Source organism: Ambystoma mexicanum, chromosome 14 (genome assembly GCF_040938575.1).
Source record: "Ambystoma mexicanum isolate Mex_15411 chromosome 14, UKY_AmexF1_1, whole genome shotgun sequence".
NCBI lineage: Eukaryota > Metazoa > Chordata > Amphibia > Caudata > Ambystomatidae > Ambystoma > Ambystoma mexicanum.
The window spans coordinates 108,196,662-108,220,245 of record NC_090940.1 but is presented as its reverse complement, the minus strand read 5'-3'; the positions used below and the strand labels follow the sequence as shown (position 1 = coordinate 108,220,245).

The following is a 23,584-nucleotide window of genomic DNA, read 5'->3' as shown; positions in this document are numbered from 1 at the left end:
CATAATGCATTTCCACACAGCATTATCTATGGCAGCATGCAGAAAGAGTAGCCACCCAGGATCTGTAATCTTGGCAAACCAACACACTAAATGTGCCATAAAATACCCAAAATGTGCTTTACTTGTTGTTTTTCCCCCTCCAACCAAACTGGCCTGTTTTCCAATACCTTCCTCATTTTAACAAGATGTTGGAAGATAGTCTTTCAAACCACCCTGCCCTTCTCCCAGTTATGAGAAATGGCATCCATGCATCATTGGCTCCACCAGAAGTTGAATCTCCTGGCTTTCAAACGGTACTGCAGTTTACAGTAAGCACTGACTAAGGTTCCAGCAAGCCCCGCTTTGCTGTGTCCAGCAGCATCACCAAAGCTCACCATGGGCAAGCGGAAGCAGAACACGTACCTTTGGCAGCAACCGGGCCAAGAAAATGGAAACCAAGTGAGCACCCAATTGGTTCATCAGCAGATTTTTGCATGTTTTGCAGCAGATTCATTAGCCTTTTTGGTGCAGGTTAGGCACTTAAGAAGGAAGGAGTACCCACAGTACAATCACACGAGGAATTAGCAGAAACCGCATTCTCTGGCTTGTTTGTCATTCCTAGTTACCTGTTCATTTTTGTGGTCCAACCTCCAGTGCGGCTCCACAATCCTGGCTGATATAGATAGGACATCCTTTTGCACAGAATAAACATTTTGGTTACAGAGTTACCTGATTAAGGTGTCACAATATGTTTCTAGGCTGGGGTGGAGACTGTGCCCAGTTTCACTCCTAGCTTTTACCAATTTTGACAGTAGAGCATAGGAGGGATGGTTTTGGTCGTTATGGCAGGACTGAAGATGGTGATAATGGTGAGGGGAAGGACGGTGGTGGTGACGACATTGGCAACAGTAGTTATGGTAATAATGTTGGAGGTCTTGGAATAATGTGTTGGGTGGCGTGTTCTGTGTGCTTGACTAGAATAGTGAAAAAGTAACTGACATGAGAATAAAATTTGGGTCATCGGTCTACCAGCTAATACAAGGATGCTGCACGCACGCATGCACGCACGCACGCACGCACACACACACACCCGCCCAAAGCAACTGATTGCAGTTGTAGGCTCTGCAATTACATGAATTGCTGAAGCTTGGGGCTACACAATGTGCATATATTTTAGGTCTTGTGGAATCTGAATTACCAAGGGGTTTTGCCATTAATACAGAATAGAAGTATCTATTTCATTAAATATATCTGATATGCATTCAGAGAAACCCAACAGATGTAAATCAAAATTAAATTAAAGGAGAAGGGACTGGATTTTGTGAGGGGGACCCCAAAAAGTCTGATGAGAGTACCTATCAGCTCCAATCATTCAAAGCACAATGCTTCTTTTTTCCGACACATTGCCATTTACAACAAATTGATGCAGCAGTATGCTTTGCTCATTTTCAGAGGAGTATAAAAAGGGGGCACAAATACTTAAGAAATAAGAGAGAGAGCACACCGTTTTCCAATGCAAACTCAAGGCCTCACCCCACCCAGTCATTACATCTTTGAATCGCCCACTGCCTCAAAGAAATACTTAAGAACTGTCTTTTCCCTGAACTTCTGGGTAACGGTGGGAGCCACTGCTTCTTCCATGCACACAGCAGTAATGCCAATGCCACAATAGGAGGGAAGAAAGAACAAGGGCCAGGGTTGGGGGCCATGGCTTCTGGCTCGAGAGGCGTTTCACTTTCGGTGCCATCTGCATCCACTGGTCACTGGCCAACAGACACACCTACAACTCCAACCCTGGCTCCTCCTTTTACTCCCCGGTAACTGTGTCTTTACCAGCCAACATTGAGGAAGAAGCAGATCCCTTTCCCATCGAGCTCTATGAAGGAACAGAGACTTTCCCCAGCGCAGAGCCACACAACAACCTCTTCTTAACACCTAGACGGTGGTTGTCAAACGGCTAGAAATTAGAGAAGGCTCATTGGCCCCTGCTCTCAGCAAAATCAGCAGGGGATTTTTAAAGGAGGGCTTATCTCCTCCCCTCGCATCCACCACCATGGCCCCTTCATGGCAAATATTGAACCCAACAGCACCAATTCTAAATGCTGCCTTCTGTTTTTGGCCCCACTGACACAGTGTACAATTTATTAAAAAAACATTGAATAATAATTTTCTTAGCTTCCACCAATGCTTTTTCCTATTTTAACTAAATAGTGATAAATAGAAAATGTTCTATGTTTAAACACAAAATCATTTGCACCTTGTTATGCTACATATCGTTATGACATTTAATCTTTGGTGTCAAAGCCTGTGTAGACCCACGATCAGCCCCTCTTTGTTTTGCTTATTTGTTCAGTTTAGAACTAAGAGCATGTGGTTCAGAAGAAGAGGGGTATTGCTCAATTATGAAATTAGGGAAACCTTAAAACAAGAAATTAAGGTCCACAGCAGCTAGGATCACATTTGATATAGTCTCCAAATCAGGTGCTATGATTTTGGCTATTAACAGAGCAACGCAATTGCTGTCTGTTTTAGTTGGGGCACTTCTCTGATTCTTTTGAATGTGAAGAACCCATAAAAGGCTTTATAACCCAGTGGCCCAGAGTCTGAAACTCATGGCCCCTGGGAAATATTCGTCTTCAGTGTAAATTGGGAAGGACTTGCAGTATTAAGAGATTTTACATGTCTCACCGTTTCGCTACAGGGCAGGAATGCATGCTACAGGTCCTGTTATTTTCTGGAGGTCTTGCAGCAAGACACATATAGTCTGGATATGCTTCGTTGTCTATCGTGCAGAACACCAGTCGGGACTGGTAACCTAAACAGCAAAAAAGAAACCAAAATGTTCATGACATTTACCCCCATATGAAAGTGATTTGTGCCAAAGTTCTAGCAGAGGAGGTTGATGTAGAGCAACCAGTCTCGTATATCTGCACATGTATTTTAAGAAAGCGCATTGTTACCTGAACAGGTAAAGAATACGTTTTAATAATGACACACAGGAAACATTTTGCATGAAAAATATCTTTTTGAAAAAAATCTTCAAAATACTTGCATTTTTTAAATATTGAGGAAAGACTGGAGAGGTTGCGAGCTCTTAATTCGAAATAAAATAACCACACAAAATATTAGAGATCAAACAGTTTCAAAAAATAAAGAAAAAGTATTAAGGGCAGTAAAAAAGCAGTGAAAAAAATCTAAAGTAATTACTCTAGAAACATTACTGCAAAAACAATACACATGATACAAAAGCAAAAAATATTCCGAAAAAGAAATTGTAAAGTAACAATTGATCAAATTATTTTTGAAAAAAATTACCCATTGGGCCCAGATGCCATTCAACTACAGATGCTAATTAGGTCCTTTTGGGAGTAAATGCCAGTTTTTAAGGATAATGGCTCACTACTCTCTTTGAAATAATAAGTGGCTCTGACTTTGCATAACACATAGATCTAAAGTTGTCGCAAAGGTGTAAGGATAAATGTGACAAAATGTGTATACTTTGTCCCCAATCGGTAGCACTAATCATTTGGTCCTCAACTCTTCAAATAGATCTCTCAGTGTCAAAGCAGAGTGCCATCTTTTCAGTGCTGCTTGTTAATATGGATTTTCAGAACCAGCCCTGACGGAGGGTTCAGAGAAGCCAACCTAGCTGAGGAACACGACATTCGACACATGAGGCCTCATTACGACCCAGGCAGAAAACCATGGTGCTAATAGCACCATGGTCCATGCCGGTAACTTACCGACTGCGCCATGGACAAAGGGGGAATTACCACCCCATTACAAGGTTGGCAGGGCGGTAATTCCCCCTTCCTCCATGGCCCTTCCCCATTCCCATTTTTGCCCCATAGGGCTCAAAGGGAATGGGGAAGGCGCTAAGTACGGTACCGCAAATTGCGGTACCGTACTTAGCACCAAGGTCCCTTTGCGGGTCCCTAATTTAACGGCTGGTGTAGACCAGCCGTTAAGGTTGGGTCCCGCAAAGGGACCTCGTAATCAGGCGCTAATGGGTTAACGGCGCCGCAGCCTTTTACGGTGCCGTTAACCCATTAGCGCCAGGGTCGTAATGAGGCCCATAGTCAAGACAAACTCAATCAAGGTAACCTGGGTTGAGCAGTAAGGAGATTTCAGGATATATGTGGGTGACGTGTAAGAACATTTAATCATATATAGAGACAGTCAAATATTAGAGTCCACACACAGAAATACAAAAATATACTAATGTATTAGTTATTAAAACAATAAGCGGGTAAATCTTTAGAGAAGCATCTATCACAAAACACCCTTATATATATATATATATATATATACACACACACACACACACACACACACACACACAACACACACACACATATATATATAGTCACAATAAATGTACACGCAAACACAGTAAAGGTATTTCAATAAAGTAAGGCAATGAAACTGTAGAAGTTCATTAAAAGTACAAAGCATTAAACAATCTGTATACTCTACCTTATAAATATAAGACCAACGCCTAACCTTAGCAGTCTTTCCCTATCAGGTCAAAGCTCCAGGTAAGTACCTGAGACGGGCAGTGGAAAATATGCTCCCCTGCACAAGCTTTGGCATGCCAACAAGTTGGTAACTGGTGCAGTTTAAAAGCACCTTTGCATTTACCAGTAAGTAATAATTTTAAGGGTACACTCGCAATCCCCCAAATAGATGTTATCCTCAGAAAGAGGGGATACTTGGCTAGAGCTCCACTGATCCCAGCAAAGGAGGAGCATTTTAGAGAGTGGACTTTGCGCTCATACTATCCCTATCAGAGGAGGGGACGCACAAAAACAGACAAGTACACTTTCGTACCTTACTCTGATTTTCTGAGTGACCACCTGCTAGGGTACTCAGAGTTGCGGAGGACACTTACCTCTGCCGTGGGACCCGTTCAAGGAGGTTACGGGTGCAGGGGGCTGAAGTTGGTTTCGGAATTTGGTCAGGCTACACAGCAGTTTCGATCTCCAGTTCTGGGATGTCTCTGACAAAGTTGTAGCTGGACAGGCCAGACTCCTCAGAACAGCAACCAAAGCAGGTCCCATGACATGAAAAGAAAGCAGGTCCCATGACAAGAAAAGCCCTCAGGGTCACAGAGGATGAAGAGCAGCAGTGAAGTAAACCCGGTCATGGGTCAGAATTCATGGTTCATGACAGCAGTCATGATGTGGCTCCAGGAAGGCCCCTCTTCATCCAAGAAAGCAAAAATAGCACTAGCAATGATTGTAGGCCACAAGTTGATAACCTGCAGAGTCCCAGGTGCCAGCTCACGACGGCGACTAATGCAGCAGAGAGGCATTATCAGCAGATAAGACGGCATACAGCATGGTCTCGGACACTGACACTTCCAAGAGTTGGGTTCTGCTAGGCACCAATGAGGGCCCTTTGTGGTCGCAGCCAAGACAGCAGGGTTTCACTGGGAGTTGGCTTTTCAATGCCAGTTATCTTCAGTACAGGCTCCTCTTCTTGGTATTCTAGGCTCCAGTGATCGACCTAAGACACAGCTGCAAGGCTCATTTTATCCCAAATTCAGGCTGGAGAATGCTCAAGTCCACCAATGACAGAGATCTGCACCATTCAAACTGGGAACGGCTGTCCAATCAACAGCCACAAAATGGACATCTGCCGAGCAACAGACACTTCTCAGCAAGATGTTTATCTGGACCAGACTGTGCCAAAGCAAGCCCAGACCAGTTCAGCCACACAAAGGCTCTATCCCTGGAATCCAAACAGTATTCCAGGAAGTGCATTAGCTTGTATGGCGGTTCCTAACCTGAGAGGGTAAAAAGCAGTATGGCCAAGGGCAGGGTTTAATCTACATAGTACAGCAATTTTGAGTACATAGAACATAAAATTGCATCACGTGGTTAAAAAAGATGGTGTATGCAAGTGCACCATGACAAATTTAAATACCATCACCACCAACCTCTCCTAGGCACAACAAAAAGGCAAACACAATGGTATAGATAATAAATATAAAAAGGCAAACATGTGATAGACAAAATACCCCCGCAGCACTCCACTGTAAGCTGGTGTGTGCTACATTTAAAACACAGGAAATCATGAAAAGGTACGCAGTACCCCTGCACTGGTAACATTTTGGACTGACGATTGCCCCCAAAATAAATGAATTGAGCAAGGTAAGGAAGGTAAGCAACGCTAAAAAATGTTTACTTAAACTCCAAAGTAAGGTTACAAGTCAAGACACAGCAAATAGCTGGGAGTTCCAGTGATGCCAATAGAAGGAAAGTTGCAAAAAGAAAACTATTTCTTAACACTGCCCTATCATACAACAAACACTCAGGAGCTCATGATCATGGGGGTGTAGCATAAGAAACATGCGTAAAAGCCTTGCATAAGGCTTTTACAGATGTTTCTTACGTCACACCCCATCTTCATTTATCTGTATGGCGGAGAGGAGGGGTGGAACACAACATGCGTTTCTGCCACCTCCCTGCCACCCATCCATACAAATGCTCCAGAATTTGTGCCACCATGGATTATGCTGGAGATCCCTATGGGCCCCCCCCTGCTTTATGCACCAGCATTAAGCTGGTGGGCCCATAGGGATCCATTGTACACACTGCCTGCCATTCGAGCATGGTAAGCAGTGTTTGCAATTGGAATTAAACCCTGCACAACATGCAAGCATGCCGGGCAGGGTTTACTTTTAATTGTTAGCACTGCGTGGCAGGTGGCACTCACAATTAAAAGTAAAGGCTGCCTGGCATGCAAGCATGCCAGGTAGCGTTTACTTACTTTGCATGGTGGAGTGCAAAATGGAGGGGCAAAACCCCTGCATTTTTGCACTCTGCCGTGCAGGTGATAAAAAATGGCAGTGGGGAGCCGTTTACGTTGCAGTCCAACCGTAATGGCTCCCTGCCATCAAATTATACCTAAGAGCAAAATTAGCTAATCTTGATTGGGAAAAACATCCTCCACAAATAATGTGTTCAAAGATCTTGGACCCCTGTATTGAATGGCTGCTGAGGTACAAGACATCAATGTTCTTGCAGGATTGCTTTTCCCAGCAGTACCTGAAAAGGAATCCATCAAGAGTAAGTTAATATCTTGTTGAGCAAAACTGGAAGGTTCCAAAGCCATCCTACCTCCAGGAATGTTCTTGCGATGGTTCCTATTTTGCGTTCTCTCATGAAAAATCTCTATGGTTCATCCGGTATTGTGGATTACGCATGGCGAGCACATAATCACTACTGTGGAGGAGTCTGCAAAATGAGCCAGCATTGATGCTTTCAGTTTTATATCCAAGATCTTGAATTCACAGAGGGTTCAGACTGGATCCAGGATATAAGGTATAGGGGACCTCAATCATCAGCCATCAATTAAAGCACTAATGTTCCCTTGAAAGCTGCTCACCCCAATGCCCCATCATATCTCTAAGATTAAAAACAAACATTGTATGAGGTCTGCAAGTATCGAGGAGTATGTCTGTTCTACTCTAAAAGACAGCAAGAGTCTGTGTAACAAACTCTCTGCTCTGAAGCATTTGTTTCACAAGCATTATCCCTGACTTTTAAAATCGAATGTCAAACCTTTTGAAGACTCTACTTTCAAGAACTGAATTTAAGAAGAAATATGCATTATTTTTCCAAGCATTCAAAGTATACTTTTAGCTTTGCCCAAATGATAGGTAATTCCCTTTTAAATTGACTAAAAATCAGTAATGCTTTGGACCACTATAGCTCAATGCACTGACAAAATAAATATTGTTGGAAGCAATATTCTCCTTAATAATCTTTGCTTGGAAAAAAAGAACTTGAAGTTAGTTAAAGAATCCCCATCATGGCTATCATACTCATCACACCACTAAGCTGGATGTGAAAGTGAAAATTGCCCAATAGTTTCCCTCGTTGTTGCTTTTACAGTAGGTGTGTTTGTAGGGACTGACTGTAACTAAGCATCTGTAGAGTCAAAGTTTGACAAGTCTAATCTTTTTACAGGGCTTGTTTAGAGAGATGCCATGGGTTTAGCCACCGCAGTTTACCCTATGCTTCCTGTGACTTTAAAGTGGCACTGATACAGTATTAACACGTCCTAATCAAAGCCACCCAAAGACTTAGTTGTGAATTTAACTTTACTGATAACCTTCCTGTTCCCTCCAAATGAAACAATTGTGTCTGGCTTGGGTAGGAGTTGGAAATGGCTTCAAAGCATCGAAAAGGCAATTGAGTTTCTCAATGTGCTTGCCCAGGTAACTCTCTTGCATGAAAACTCTGCTGGCCAGGAACGGGAGTTTGTGCCCTGACATCATAGCCCAGGTGTAGGCATCCTGAGCTCTCCACCACAAGCTGTCTTATGTCAGGTTAATACGGATATAAGGGATATATAGAACTTTTTCATTTATTCTGTGACTTAACGCTCCCATTCACCCTCATATGTGGTAAGGAGGGTCTTAGATCCATCCAACCAGAGGGCTGGATTTGTAATACCAGGTTGCCCATTTAATTACATTTTTTAAACTGGGTTAATTTATTGCCTCCTTCATTCCCCTGCTGACAACACTGTGATCATTGGCAAATGTTACGGTGTCTCTGTTCCCCACTGCTAACATTGGAAGCACAACAGTGAATAGTCTTATATGAACAGAATTTCAGAGTTAACCAAATGTAGACATGTTAGCAAAAGAAAAACTACACCTCAAGCCAGGCGCATGTCCTTAAGCATTAATTGCTAAGAAGCTACAGGTCAACTTGAGCTGCAGATGTGAGTTAGCAATCGGACATTAATTATAAGTTACTCACCGTAGTGACTAACATACTTCTAGCCCATAGTCCCCTTTCCTCCATACTGTATGGGCGTCCCTTGCTAGGGACAGGAGACAGAACCTTTTCCACCAGAAAAATAGTCTTCCCCTTTAAATTTAGAAGCACGCGGGGCGCAGCCCTGGCAGCATGTGCTCCCCTGACTCCTCCCACCGGCGCCACTCCTCAGTCCCCTTTGATGTGTCGACAATATTAACATTGCCTAATGACACCAGTTCTATTAGCGTGGAGGACGATGGGACGTATGGAGGAAAAGGTACTATGGACTCAGAGTACATCAGTCACTACGGTGAGTAACTTATAATTAATTACTCCTACGTCCCATCCCCTTTCCTCCATACTGTATGATTACAACTGAATGTAGCCCCAGGGTGAAGAGTTGCCCATCTTGAGAAAACAAGTTCCTTAACAATGCCTGACCAAATGCTGCGTCCGATCTGATGCTGGCATCCAAGCAGTAGTGCTTGCAGAAGGCCGAGGGAATACACGTAGCCGCCTTGCGGATAACCTGCCATGGAACATGTCTTTGGAAAGCTACCGCAATGGCCTTAGCTCTGATGGCATGGGCATGGATATTTTCTGGTAATGGCTTGTGCTGCCCCTCACACGCCTCCTTGATGGCCATAACCACCCACCTTGCAATGGAAGCCTTGGAGGCCTAACAGCCTGGTTTTGACCCCCCCCAAGGTGACGAACAGTGCATCTGATTTTCAGAAGCTCTTGGTTCTGTCCAGGTAGAATTTTAGCGCACGCCTAACATATAGACAGTGCAGTACCCTCTGAGCGTCATCCTTAGGGTTTGCGAAGAAAGTTGTTAACACTATCTCCTCATTTAAGTGAAAAGAGGAGACAAATATAGGTAAGAATGCGGGGTGTGTTCTGAGCACCCCTGTGTCCTTATGAAATTTAGTATATGGCTCTGAAGCTACGAGCGCCTGGATCTCACTGATTCAGCGTGCCCATGTAAGGCCCACCAGGAGGGCCGTCTTGATGGTAACTAGCCTGATGTCCACGGACGGCATAGACTCGAAATGTTTATGCGTCAGGGCGCACAGGACCACACTGAGGTCCCACACTGGGTGTGGTTTCTTGATAGGAGGATATAGTCTAGTCCGGCATGCCATGTGCCTCTTAACCACCCGATTAGAGGATGAGAATATCTCCTCCGAATTCTTGTATACTCCAATGGCTGCCAGATAGGTGCGGCATGTGTCTACTTGCACACCTGAGTGTGCGAGGAGAGCAGAGGATAGCAGGTCGTCCAGCATGTAAGTCAAGGGATCCATTTCCTTTGATTCTGCCTAGTGACAGAGCCTGGTCCACTTGCTTTTGTACTGGCTCCTGGTAGCGTCGCTCCTAGCCCTCGTATAATGGCCAGGTTGGCCTATGACAGTTACAGATGCTTCAGGGAGAACTGTTCAGGGACCATGCAGGGAGGGGTGGATGACTGTGCCTCCCTCCTGAGACAGTAGGTGTGCTGGGCCCAGCGGGAGGTGTACCGGGGCCTGGTCTGACAGGCTGAGCAATTCCGAGAACCAGGGTCTTGCTGGCTACCATGGAGCTATCAGGATAATCCGAAGTTCCTGCGACTCCCTGATCCTGCAGTTGACCCTGTGCACCAGGGGAGTGGAGGGGGAAAGCGTACGCGTTCATGTTGTTCAAAGGGATCGCGAACCCCTGCCTTGAACTAGCCAGGAGGCGAACTGGGGGCAGCTCCTGTTGGTACTGGTGGCGAAGAGGTCCACCTGCGGATGACCCCACCTGCTGAAGATCCCCTGAAGGACCTGCTCGTTCAACTGCCATTCGTAGTTGTCCGCACCAAGCCTGCTGAGCCTGTCTGCCTCCAGAATGGACTCCCTGGGAGGTGGAATGCCGACAGGTGCATGTTGTTCTCCAGAGCCCAATCCCAAATGTCGACCGCCAGACTGCATAGGGGAGGGGACCGGGTGTCGCCCTGCTTGTTGATATAATACATGCATGTGAAGCTGTCTGTTTGAATGAGAATCACCTTGATGGTGATAATAAGTAGGAAGGCTTTGAAAGCAAGCCAGATATGCATCATCTCAAGCCAGTTGATGTGCGCCAGCTGCTCCTGATGGAACCATACTCCATGGACACTGTGGTTGTACAGGGTAGCTCCCCATCCCTCTAGGGATGACTCTGTGGTAATGGTGATGTGAGGTGATGGTTGCCGGAAGGGCCTGCCTATCCACAGGTTGTTGTCTGCACCCCACCAGACTAGATCCTGGTGGAGATGTTGTGGTATGCTGCCCTGCTCTGCCTGTGAACATTTTTCCTGGTTCAGCCATAACTCCCAGCAGGTATTGGTACCACCACGCTGAGGTCACCGCTCAGCTGAGAAAATGTCCAGTGGCCCTCTTGATGGCTGTGATCTTGTCCTCTGAGGGGAAGATCCTCTCGGAGCTATGGTCCCAGATAAGGACCAGGAAGGTCAGACTCTGCATGGGCACCAACCGTGACTTTTTGAGATTGATAGAAAATCTGAAGTCATATAGTGTATCCACGAGGATGGAGGCTGTATGTTGGACCGCCTCCAGAGAGCTCGCCCTGACTAGCCAGTCTGTTTGTTTTCATTATTTGTAATGCGCGCCAGACCCAAGGTTATCAGGGTGCCGGGTATCAGTCGTCTAGATATGGATAAATGTGGTGGCCCTGTTCCTGAGTAGGGCTGCCACTCCGTTCATTAGCCTTGTAAAGACCCTGGGGGCCGAATTGAGACCAAACGGTAGAACCATCTATTGAAAGTGAAAACCCATGATCCTGAATCTCAGGAAGGACTGATGGGGTTCCCAGATCGGGATGTGTAGGTAGGCATACTTCAGATTCAAGGAGAACATCCAATCTCCCACGCACAATGTCTCCGCTATGAAGGCTGGGGTAACCATCCTGAACTTTTTGAGGGGAAGGTAATGGTTCAAGGTGGAAAGTTCTAACACAACTCTCAGGCCAGCCTGGTTCCTTTTGTGTATGGCGAATAATTTGTGAATAGAAGCACATGCCCTGCTGTGACGCTGGGACATCCTCCACTGCCTGGCTCGCTACTAGCGAGCGCATTTCCGCCAACAGAGTTGCTGTACCAATCTGCAGGAGCGGAGGGGAGGAAGGTGAAGAAGGAGGAATGGAGAGCCGGAAGTCCATGGATGCTACTGAGAGGATCGAATGGTCTGTGAACTTCCGCCAGTGGTGTATATTAAGGGAAAGCCTGCCCCCCCCACTGGAGACTCGTGGATCCGGGTCGGCCTGTCACAATTTCTTCCCCTCTGAGGGTGGGGCTGAGGAGGGGGACTGAAAATCCCCTTGTTAGCCGCCTTGTGCGCCTGTGCTGGCTTGGGGATCTGTCCGGTTGCCTGGACCGTCTCTCCTGGAAGCTTCTGAAGCCTCGAAGGGCCGGCCTTTGTCAGAGCGCTGGTGTGTCCGGTTGTAGGTCTTAGGAGTGGACTTGGTGAGGATAGATAAAGATTTTGCAGTCTGTGAGCTATTCTTTTTCCTATCAAGTTCTTCATCCGTTGTCTAATGGACAGGTCACCCCCTCGAAAAGGCAGGTCTAGTATGCGTTTCTGCAGATCTGGGTTCAATTTTGTCGCCATGAGCCAAGCCATCCTTCTCATGTCTGTGGCAATACAAATGGCACGTCTCGAAGTGTGTCATGATGCCTACCCCCGGGCATCCAGACCAAGTCCAGCAACCCCGGAAGCAGGCATCATGTTACCCAGAGAAAGCCCAGCAACCCTTTTTAGGGGCTATATGGGTACAGTCCTGGCATCTATGGTGCCAGGCTCATATGGGGGAACAGTCCTGGCGCCATAGACGCCAGGCTCATATGTTAAAACCTACCTGATGCAGACCATGCTGCAAGAGATCCAAGCCCATGTGAGGCTTGGAAGGGACTACTTTACCTAGGGACTATATTGTTACTCGGGTGTAGTTGTGGAGGAATACTTACCTGGGACTACTTTGGAGGCTATTTAAACCACGCCCGAAGGGGAGCACACGTTTCGCGTTATTCTGCATCCTGCAGCGTAACGCTCACTGTGCCTGCAGTCAGCATCCAGCCTCGTGCCACGCCCGCCTCGAGTCCAGAGCGCCTAGAAAGAAGGGGAAAGAAGAAGAAAGGTTAGAACAAGAACCTTATTGGGTTTCTTACCTGATTCCAGATTCATCGCACCTTTGAACAAGAAAAATACTTTATTTTAAAACACGTCGCATCGCCAGCAGCAGTGCCGCGCCATACTCACCGTTCCTCGCAACATCTCTATATCGCTGTCTCCATCATTATGTTGCCGCATTCCAGCACCTAAGGGGGACAAGAAAACAACAAGGTGAGCCGAGGCGAAACAAACAAGAACAATCTCTTGCCACCATATACTTGCCTGATTTTACCGCCGGAGGTATCATTCACCAGCACGCCAAATCTTCTTATGCCGCACCTGTAAGAAAAGAGAAAGCAGCGAGTTAAACTTTGGCATTATTTAACAGACAGTGTGGGATAGCACAGACTCTTACCTGAACCCTTTCAGCTGCCACAGAACTATCTTCTTTTGGGTCTAAGCTGCAAGATAAACAAGGAATTGGACAAGAGTGATTATTCAGACATTTTTGAACTCTTAAGAACTATATGCTTATGGTCCTTCGTTAAGAGTTTTGGAGTCAAGATTTGTCTAGAACTCCTCCAATATCCTCAAGCCAGTGAAGTAACTGGCCATCAACGCGCCCCTGCGTTCCTCGCAGGATGGAGAGGTCATCATTCAAAACTATAAGGTGAGCTTTGTGATTGGGAATATCAGAGGTGATAAATGGGGACGCAGTGAGGGGCTATTACTCAAATCCATGGGTGGCTAATTCCCTTTCTCCGCGTTTAGGAGACTAATTCTACGGGTCAAGCAGACGAAGCTAGGTGGGCCAGTCCAGTCCAGTCAGTCATCTCTGCACTACGCATCACGTTGGTGGAGACCGTGGCTGTCCAGTTCCGCCCGACACCCCTGTGGGAACGAGGTGAGCATAACAAAGTGTCAATGTTGGTCACTGTGGACTCCATTATGTCTTGTACCACGATTGTGGCCTCCGCCAGCCTCACTTTAAAGCGAGCCTGGCTGTGGGTAGGGAGCTCAGTGTGAAATCTGCAATCTCCCTCCATAGCTTCTGGTTGACAGCCGCCAACATGGTGTCAGCGTTGGCCTGGCACAGGTGGAGAGTGGCGTTAGAATACATTTTCTCCCCAAATGCCTCAGAGATCTTTACCTCCTTGCCCAGGAGTGCCAAGGCCGAAGTTGCAGAAGAAGATTGTGGCTTGAAGTATAGTGAAATTGCCGCTATCACAGAGGAATGTGGTTGGGGGTGTGCCGACAATAAGAGGGGGTCCCCTTCCGTTTGCCTGTACTTAGCATCGAAACACCTATTGGTAGGCTGGGTAGAGTGTGGCTTGAGCCAACCTTTTTTGGCAAATGCTACGACATCCTTTTGAAGTGGGATTCCCGTTCTAGAAGTAGGGCGTAGCGTGATAACTTCAGCCAGTACCCAGTGGTCGGTAGCTGCAGCAGCCTCAGTGGTGTTGGGACCTGATAGGTCCCTCCCGCTTGGGTGCTTCCTTGGAAAGGAGTCGCCCTTGCGGGGTGCGGAGGAGAACAGGGCACCTACCTTGGACCTGATATTCTGCTTCACAAACGCTTTGAGGTCATCTGAAGGCGATCTTCCGAAGATCTCCAGCCACCTGGCTAGTCGGTTCTTGAGTGTGTGGTGAATCAAGGTGTTGCATGCGGTACAGTCGTCCTAGCTGTGGTCTGGGTGAAGGCAAAAGAGGCAGAGGGCGTGGGGGCGGACGTTGGGAAGGGACCCTGGGAGGCTGGGCACCTGCTGAAGCCTGCAGTGGTAGACATGCGCCGGGGAGGAGCATGGCGCCAGAGGACAAAGCAGTACCTAATAATATAAAAGAAAAAAAGAATACAAGAATACTTCTCCAGTGAAGAGCGCGTGGAATTACTAGGCCGTAGGCCTAACCCAGAAGCACTGGTGAAAGCTGTCCGTTCCTGACATTGCGGAAAAGAGGACTGAGAAGTGGCACCAGTGGGCGGAGTCAGGGTTGCGCATGCTCCCAGGGCTGTGCCCCTGCACGCATCTAAATTTAAAGGGGAAGATGATTTTTCAGGTGAAAAAGGTTCTGTCTCCCATCCCTAGCGAGGTACGGCCATACAGTATGGAGGAAAGGGGACGGGGCGTAGGAGTATGGGCCTCATTACGGGGTTGCCGTAAAACCCACCAGCAGGCGGTGGGTTTCCGGCAACCCCGTAACAGCCGTACCGCCACCTGATATTCCGGTGCCACCGGGACATTACAAGTTCCGGTGGCCCGAGATGTCAGGCGCGGGAACTACAGGACTCCATGGGAATGGGGACACGGAAGCACCAGCACCGTTGCCAACAGTGCTTCTGTGAAAACCATGACTGCGGCATTGTCCCCTGCGGGCATTCTCGGAATCTGGCGGTCCAGAAAGAGTTTCCATATTACCGTTTCCAAGCTTATTTCTACCTTGTGAGAACGCCACCTTAATTGGATGACTGCTCCCCGGTTGAACCGGCTGTGTCCACTGCATATGTTCCCTCAATATGTTTTTTTACACCCACTATGTCTTTCGGGCCCACTAGCCAGGGTCGTGCCCACTGTATATTTTACGACACTACCAAGCCACTAGCAATGGCCTTCAGCCGTGTTCACTGTATGTTTCTTGATTCTGTTTTTTTTACACCCACTAGGTGGCTACGGCCCTCGACTGTGGCAACCTTACATTCGTTCGCGCCCACTAGCCGGAGCTCTTTATTTTAAAATACAACTGGGCCACTAGCCATGGCCTTTGGCCGTAGCCACTGCACATGATTCCCCTCTCTTTTGGGCCCATTAGTCAGGGCCTATGGCGCTAGCCAGTGAGCAGGGCCGTCGACCATAGCCACTGTATATTTTACAACACTACGAAGCCAATAGCCATGCCCTTCGGCCGTCTCCACTGTATTTGTTCCCCCAATATGTTTCTTTAACATTCACTAGGCGGCCACTATACATGTCTTTGGGACTTCAGCCCTGGCTTGTCAGCACAGCCCACTCTATGTTTTAAAACACTACCGGGCCACTACCCATGGCCTTCGGCAACTAATTCTCCATCAAGTGTTTAGCAAAGCTACTGGGTGCAATAATCCCAGACCCCCCCTCGTCCGCCATGGAACTCGAGTCAATGCTTCATGCCCAAGTTGTTTCTTACCTGGTCCTATCCGTCCAGCGGTTTTCACTGTGCAAAAATGTGACTTTTCGCTCTATGGGAAAATTAATGGGGACAAGGCCGAAGCTGCAATTTTTTTATTTTATTAATAACTTCTTTATTTTTTATGTAGCTTTCCCAAAATTCGGGGGGTGCTGCGTAAGTACAATTTTGTTTGCATAATTTCAGCCAAATCCTTTGTACGAGTCAAAGGTTATTAGCAATTAATTTGGCGGGTTTCCTATGTATCTTGATACACAACTATGTATATTATATGCAATCTTTTTCTACATTGCCCTTCACTGAACTCAAAAAGCTCATGGTGCTCATTACGCATTTGCAGGTATACGGTAAAAGTGGTGGTAATTACCGGTGTATCTAGTGGCAGGAATACCAGTCAGTATGGTGGTGGAAACAGTAGTACCAGCATTATTTCTCCAGTATTATCGGGCGATGGCGGCGTAATTACCATTTCCAGCAGGGGCGGGGGTGGTGTGCAGGCATACACAGTTACAAAGCTATTGTTTTAGAATGATAGCTGGCGCGCCCGTCTCCCTTTCAAATTACTTGCATTCTTTCCCGGCCCCCAGCATCTCCCCCCACTCCCTGTACTCCTTTCCATCCACCCCTAGACACCTTCCTAAATATAACCCTAGACACTCTTTGCAGTTCCTGGGCTGTATTCCCCTCCGGTCCCCTATGTCAGTTGGTAAGATTTACACACAACTGGTGTCAACTGGTAAGATTTACACGCATTTCTCTACACTTTGCAATGTGATTTTGAGTTGTTGTGGAGGAATTAATGGACTGTGGTAATGGGTATACCTCAATGTGGTGCCACAGAGATCCACATATATGTAAATATAGTGTACAAAATTGTCTAATTTATTTAAATGTTTAAAGTTTGGGATTGCATGTTTTTTGCTTGTATTGTGATGAATCTGAGGATGTTGTCCTTCTTCCCTGGGGGGAGACCTTTCTCATGGGGCCAGGGTGGTGCGTCCACAGTACAATAGTTCCCCTGGGGATGGTGCACCAAGGTGCGTCCTCTTCTCTTCCCAATGTTAAGAAATATAAAGGAGCTACAAGGCAAAGGAATACAGTTAATTCTCTCCAACAGAATCCATTTATACAATTAAACAGTTACTTCTTGCAAAGTTTAAAGACCCCATTTCCCAGCAAAAACTCATTTTTAAGGTAAGGTCTCTAGCTGATGTAGCTCGTTCTTATTAGACCTAATAAAAACCTCCTGCCAATAGGGAGTTTAGGTATAAAACCAAGTCTAAAAAAAACTCCTCAAATATCTTCCTCCAAACCTGTATCAATCCCTGTTTTGTCCAGGAGCTCCGAACAAGATTCTGAAGAAAGCCCTTAAGTACTAGTGGGACACTGGGGATAGAATTCTGTAGACCTTTAGATACCAAAGAATTCACTCGTACGTTTGAAGAGCACATTTTTTTTTCAGACCACCAACATTTTCTTCTTCTGAATTCCTATTTGCAGAAACCACAAACAGAGTAGATCCACCTCAAAGTAAAGGACCCTACCAAAGACCAGGTCCAGTTAAAATCATGGGTACCTTGGAGGCTCTGCTGCAATGTCTCATAACCCACCAAGTTGAAGCAGAGGCAAGGTACCAGGACGGTATTGCCAGGGTAGTGGCAGTCCAACAAACTCACATTCTCCCTCACGGGATCTTACAGCCATATAGAGAAAGGGAAGACTTAGAAAATGTCTTCCTAAGCTTTGAACACTTGGCCCAAAAATGTCATTGGGGAGACAAATTAGAATGTATTCATAAACAGGTTCCAAAATGAACACCACCCACACTTTAAATATCAAACAGTAGTTAAAATTGTTGCACAATATATATACTGTTGTGATTTGAAAGTGGGTTAGAAATGAGTTAGTAACAATATTAAGAGTCTTAGAAAGACCTAGGACAAACCAATGCAAGCTCACCAAATGATGTCACAAGTCATGCACAAGGCATGAACAAGTGTCCAAACAATGTCAATGGTAAAAAAGTCATTTGGTTATAGGAATGTTCTCCGATAGGCAAAAATAGATAAAGTAAATAGGCAAGTGCAGTTATAACATCAAACTCTGTAATTTGATACTTAAGATTCTATGAAGTAGAGGAAGTGGGCAGACCCCAAACTTAAGAATTTAAGGGGATCCTATGCAAGATTCCTATACCCAGGTTGCACCAGCAAAGGTAAGTCAAGAGTGACTGCTAAGGGGAACATTATGTCTTTTAGGATTCAATTGGGACACAGTGGATCAAAATAAAGATTTGTAGCCCCCCGCCTTCAAATGCTGGCCAAGAAATCCAATGTTCCCAGCTAAGACTAGGTAGTTGTGTACACATTGCTTAACTTTTGGTTCGCCATTGGGGTCCATAGGTCTCAGGTGCAGAAGGGGTTTTGTTTTATAGATGGGTGCAGTGAGCCAATAGCATCTGCAACCTCACGCTTCAGGACACCACCAAGAGCTGTACTTCTAACTTTCCATGGATGAAGGACCATTGCTTCAGCGCACCAACAACAAGGAATGGGCATGATAAGAAGCAGTCATGGCGACCCAGCAAGGGTCTGCAGGCAAATATGAAGGAGGAAAAAAGACTTCCGCTCCAGCAAGGCCCCTCTTCTGGTGTACAGCAACATCATCAGAGCTATGAAGCCAAATTCCTTTGATGAAGTTGCACAACACTGTAGGCTCCACCGTGTGCAGGCACAGAAGAGTCTTCATTCGAAATGAGGCAGACCAGGTACAGGCTCACTGTGTGTAGGAGCTTCCTGAGGACGTTCAACAAGGTGCAGAACCGTCAACTGGTTGTTTTCACCAGTTCAAGGGAGTCATTGCCACTGTGGCTTCCCTGGTCAAAAGAGGACAGGGATTCACCTTAGGGGAATTGGCTTTGGCAGTACTTATCACAAATGCAGCTTCACTCTATGGCCTGTCGTGTTACAGAATCCAGGTACCAATGGTCGCTGAAAAATGTCTCCAAAATCCCCCTAGTTATACTAGCCCATCTATCAGGGACAGTGAATAATTCTAACTCTGGGTGGCCATTCAATCGTAAGCACCCTTACTGGTCCTCATGTGAGAAATTAAGGCCCACCTACCATCTGGAGTTGAAGCAGATGCCATGTTTGCAGCATGTTGAACAAAAGTGCAACCAAGCGCCTTGATTCCTTCTCCTGATCTTCTTGATAACAGGGGGGCAAGGGAAAACTAGTGGCAAGGCCCAGACGAAGGAAAAAGGATTTCCAGAAAAAACTCTTGTGATGTTACGGTAAACCGGAACTTCTGAAGAAGGAAGGCTTCGTCCTATGGTTAGGTAAGTGGCTAGGTTTTAGAAGGCTACAGTGGCTGGGCATGGAGAGTGCTCCGTTCTGCAGGTGGCATAGCGAAAAGCAGCAGAGATCACGGAGATGTGCACAAGGCACAATAGGATGGAGAAAACCGCAGCAGAGCTCACAGAGAGTTGCGCGTAGCACAATGGGATGGAGAAACAGTAACAGAGTACAAAGAGAAGTGCGCAAGGCACAACTGGAAGCTCCGAAGAACAGAGTTCAGCAGAAGATAGAGATAGGGAGGAAACGAATAGAATTCCAAAGGTTAACGTTGATACAGAAAAAGGATACCTGTTGAGATGGAGTGTCTGTGACTTTCCATCTCCTATTTCAGAATGAGTTGCTAACATACAGTGCGTCAGGGGCCATCCTGAAACAAACTAGACCGCACGGACAACTCCTCAGTTCCAAGGACTCAGCCGCCACTCCTGTGCTTTGGACAGAGCATGTGAAGAAGCATTACCATATATGGACATTTCCTACCCTGGATGGAGGAAGAGGTCCAAGAAGACCAGTGGCTCGCAGAAACTGGGCTTGACCAAAGAGGAAGCCATTTTAGTCAAGAAAAATGGCTACCTGACTATTAAAAGAATGCTATACGCTACCAGCCTGCATTGGTGCAAAAGGTCTAAGGAAACAATCCACTTATGGTAAAAGAAAATGGGGAATCGGCTCCCCCGTGCACTACTGCTGGGAGTAGAGCAATTCAAAAAAGTTCAAATGGAGGATAGGGTCACCCTGTACTGACAGACTTACCAGTATTTTCCCCCCAAAAATCGTAGTCACAACCGGATAAAGGGCAAGTGGGATACAAAGTTGCTTTACTTTCCCAAAAATTGACAGGAAAAGCCAAGCACCAGCATAGATGATGGGAGTCTCTCAGAATGAGGATAAAAAAGCAGCACAAAGGAAAATCTGTCCTTTCAGTCAATCTGTCTTTCTTTACACCCCTCCTCATCTGTTGCCAAGATATCTAAATGTGAGCCGCTGCTTCCGCTCCCTTGTGTGGGAAAGAAGGAAGCCCTGAGAAAGATAGGAGGTGAGCTACCCATGAATCTGTATAGATATGCTGGCTCCATCTTTCATATTGATTTAAAAACTGGATATGCAGAAAAGCAAACTGATATCAAGCAACAATTTGCAGCACAGTCTGTGATTCTCTGTGAGATCAGCAGGCACTTACCTCCACCACACTCTGCGCTGCACTCGGTCCATGAACCGTAGCTCCACTGGTATCCTGCGCTTGCTCCTTGCTGCGGTAGGTAGTACTCATACTCCACGCCCTGGTTCCGCTCTTGACTAATGAGCTGAAATACAGATTTATATGGATTTGTGTCTAGCTGCTCACCGTGCTTTCCGTATTTTGTTTTTTTAAGTGTGCCTTTCGCTTCTGCCATCAGTTTTGTCATTAAATTCTTTCACATCACAATTAAACCGCAAGTGCGCCCCACCAGTTGTACTCCCCCACGATTATGTACCCCTGTATTAAATATCCTGCCATATGGATAGAATGCTCTATTGCTTTTTGGCTAGGCTTGAGGTATATTGAACACATCCATAAGTGTGCACCCTGCTAGGTTCACACTATTGCATTTATCCTCATTGCAAAGGAATGACTCATTAAAAAAAACACTGATATGTATGCATATGTTTATATGTAGGTGGTTTATATAGCGTAAAGATAGCTACATAGCAAAGGAACGCTGAACAACTAAGGTGAGTAGAACATAGCGGGCAGGGGTTCTTCTTGTCTGCCTGTGGCCCTTATTTGTCAGTGAAGTGTTTCTTGAAGAGCAGGGTCTTCAGATCTTTCCTGAATCACAGGAGGAACACAGACAGCCTGATGTTAGCAGGAAGGTTGTTCCAGAACATGGGAGCATGGAAGGAGAATGCATGTTTTCTGTCATTCTCCTTCTTGCACGTCTTTGGTTTCAGTCTACTGATAGCTTAGCTCCTGGTGTTGCCTTGACCTCCTGAAATGGTGATCTTTTCAGCTACATATGATGGCGTCTTTGACATTAGAGCTCTGTGGGTGATGCAGGCAGTCTTGAAGGAGATGGGAGCTTGGAGGGGTAACTGGTGTAGTTCCTTGAGAGTGGGGAGATGTGGTTAAATTTCTCCAGTCCTGTTATGAGGCATGCTGAATCGATCTGGACAGCTTTCAGAGGAGTTAAAGAAGTGGTTGGAGCACCTGTCCCCAGTGTCGTGCCACAATCCAGGTGGGAGAGCACTAGGACCTTTAAGAAGGATCTGAAGTCTGAGGCGGGAATAAAGGGTGTGTTTCGGCACCGGGTTGAAAGCTGGTTCCATGCCGTTTGCCTCTTCTAGGTGAAGTGTGCTTTAAAGGAGAGGTCTCAATTGATGGTGAAGCTGAGGGACTTTGCACTAGGTGTGAGTTGACACCGTTACCATAGAGTGTTTCCCCATATCCTGTAGGCATTCATCGTATCCTTCGCCTTAAGAAGAATATAGGTATTGAACACATTCTTCTGTCTCAAGTGTTCTGTGGTACTCCCTCTGTGACTCCTAATTAAAAGTCTTGTTTCTTTGCCTTTCCCTTGCCAATTGCACCAGGAACAATTGAGAGAAATTGCTAGAAAACTTTGAGCAAATCAGAACAGCTGGCATGTACCCTGTGTGCCGGTCCAAATATAAGATGAACAATAAAGCTCATAGATGAGCAGCAATGACCAAAGGTACAAGACATGCCGGAAAAGGTGCTTACAATGATGACCTAGCACTAGACTCACGTTCTGCACAGCTGCCACAAAGTGCAATCAATCTGGCTATGGTATTTACACCTTAAAGTAAACATGTTGTGGACCCTTGCACTTCAACTGCAGCCCTCATGCTAGGCAGGACACTTCTGACATGTCCAACCCAGAAACATTTGCACATGCAATGCCGTTGGACATGCAAGTTAGTGTCCCACCCAACATTTCACATGTGGCTGGAGGCAGTGCCCAAATTAGAAAAAATGCAGAAATACAAAGCCAGACTGGATGACGACCGACTACGATAGAACTTGGGAAACCTTATGATTAGACCCTAAAGTTAGACAAACAGGGAGGGTGGGAAACAGTGCAGTGACAATGTGCTATGACTGAGGGAGTGAACTTGGTTGGTGCTCCTATAGAGTTGAAAGAAAAATTGACAGTAAAAAGCAAACTTTAGAGCAGAGGAGATCAAATATGGGAAGCTACAGATCTAGTGCCCAAGCACACACACATTGCCTCGCCTCTTATAGCAAAAGTATTCAATTAGAGAGATAGTGCTCTACTCTTGTCCTTTTCCAACCAATCCAGAATTGCACGACTTTTCACGTCCCCCCATGATGAAAGAGAGCATGACATCGCCCCATAGCCAAATATAAGCAATTACACATGGATTTGACATAGCATTTGATATGTTCTTTGTTCCCTCACTAATTCATAGCAGGTTTTCCTATTCAATCCAAGTATCATCAGATGATTCAGAGCCTCAAATTGTTGTAGACTGCTGGGAGCTATTTTTAAATGAAGTAATTATGATAAAAGCTACTGAAATGATTATTCATGTCTCAAAAATCATCCAAGTTCACTTTTGTAAATTGTAGATAGTGTCAGATCATTTTCTCAGTCATGTGTTCAAAATTAATTCAGCAAGGTAGATCAACGAGTGAAGCACTCGTGCCAGACATTTGTGTTCAGCCTTCAGGACACAGGTCTGATTCCTGTCAAGGTTGACTCGCCCCTTAATGTTTCAAAGACTGAGAAATTGAGATCCATTAACTGAGGAAAAAGACATCAGCGGTTCTTAACGCGCATACAAACAAGGAGGAACCCAGAATGTAGCATTATACATATTATTGGTTTCTGATGTGTATTCCATATGCATTTAATTGGTTTTCATTTCAATTATTTTCAAATCAATTAGCATCCTCTTCTGTCGCTAACAACCATCAGGGGGCAGAAATGTAAGTTGAAAGTTACTAGCCAGCCATAAATGAGTCACCTGCCACCTCAATTCTATACACACGCACAGCACACCATTTCTTACTCGGCAAGAGTCAAATATCACCAGCCAATGGCAGCGAGTGCAAATTTTGCACCCTAATTGCATTAATGTTAGACTTGTAAACAAACATGTCCTCTATGCCTGAGAATTACAGAAACATTATTCAAAGGTTGGGGGATATCCCAGAT

General features: G+C 45.8%; 1 protein-coding gene across 4 annotated transcripts in view; it reads right to left on the bottom strand.

Moving 5' to 3' along the window:
• PAPLN (papilin, proteoglycan like sulfated glycoprotein) overlaps positions 1-23,584 on the bottom strand; it is a 1,044,076-nt gene that overhangs the window by 350,885 nt on the left and 669,607 nt on the right. For 3 of the 4 annotated variants that reach the window (XM_069638639.1, XM_069638640.1, XM_069638641.1), the window contains exons 10-12: positions 20,584-20,707; positions 2,668-2,794; positions 606-671 (exon numbers count right to left, since the gene is read on the bottom strand). In XM_069638639.1, the coding sequence (XP_069494740.1) occupies positions 606-671; positions 2,668-2,794; positions 20,584-20,707 (317 nt within the window). The remainder of the gene's footprint in view (positions 1-605; positions 672-2,667; positions 2,795-20,583; positions 20,708-23,584) is intronic. The other variant, XM_069638642.1, reaches the window with a different exon arrangement.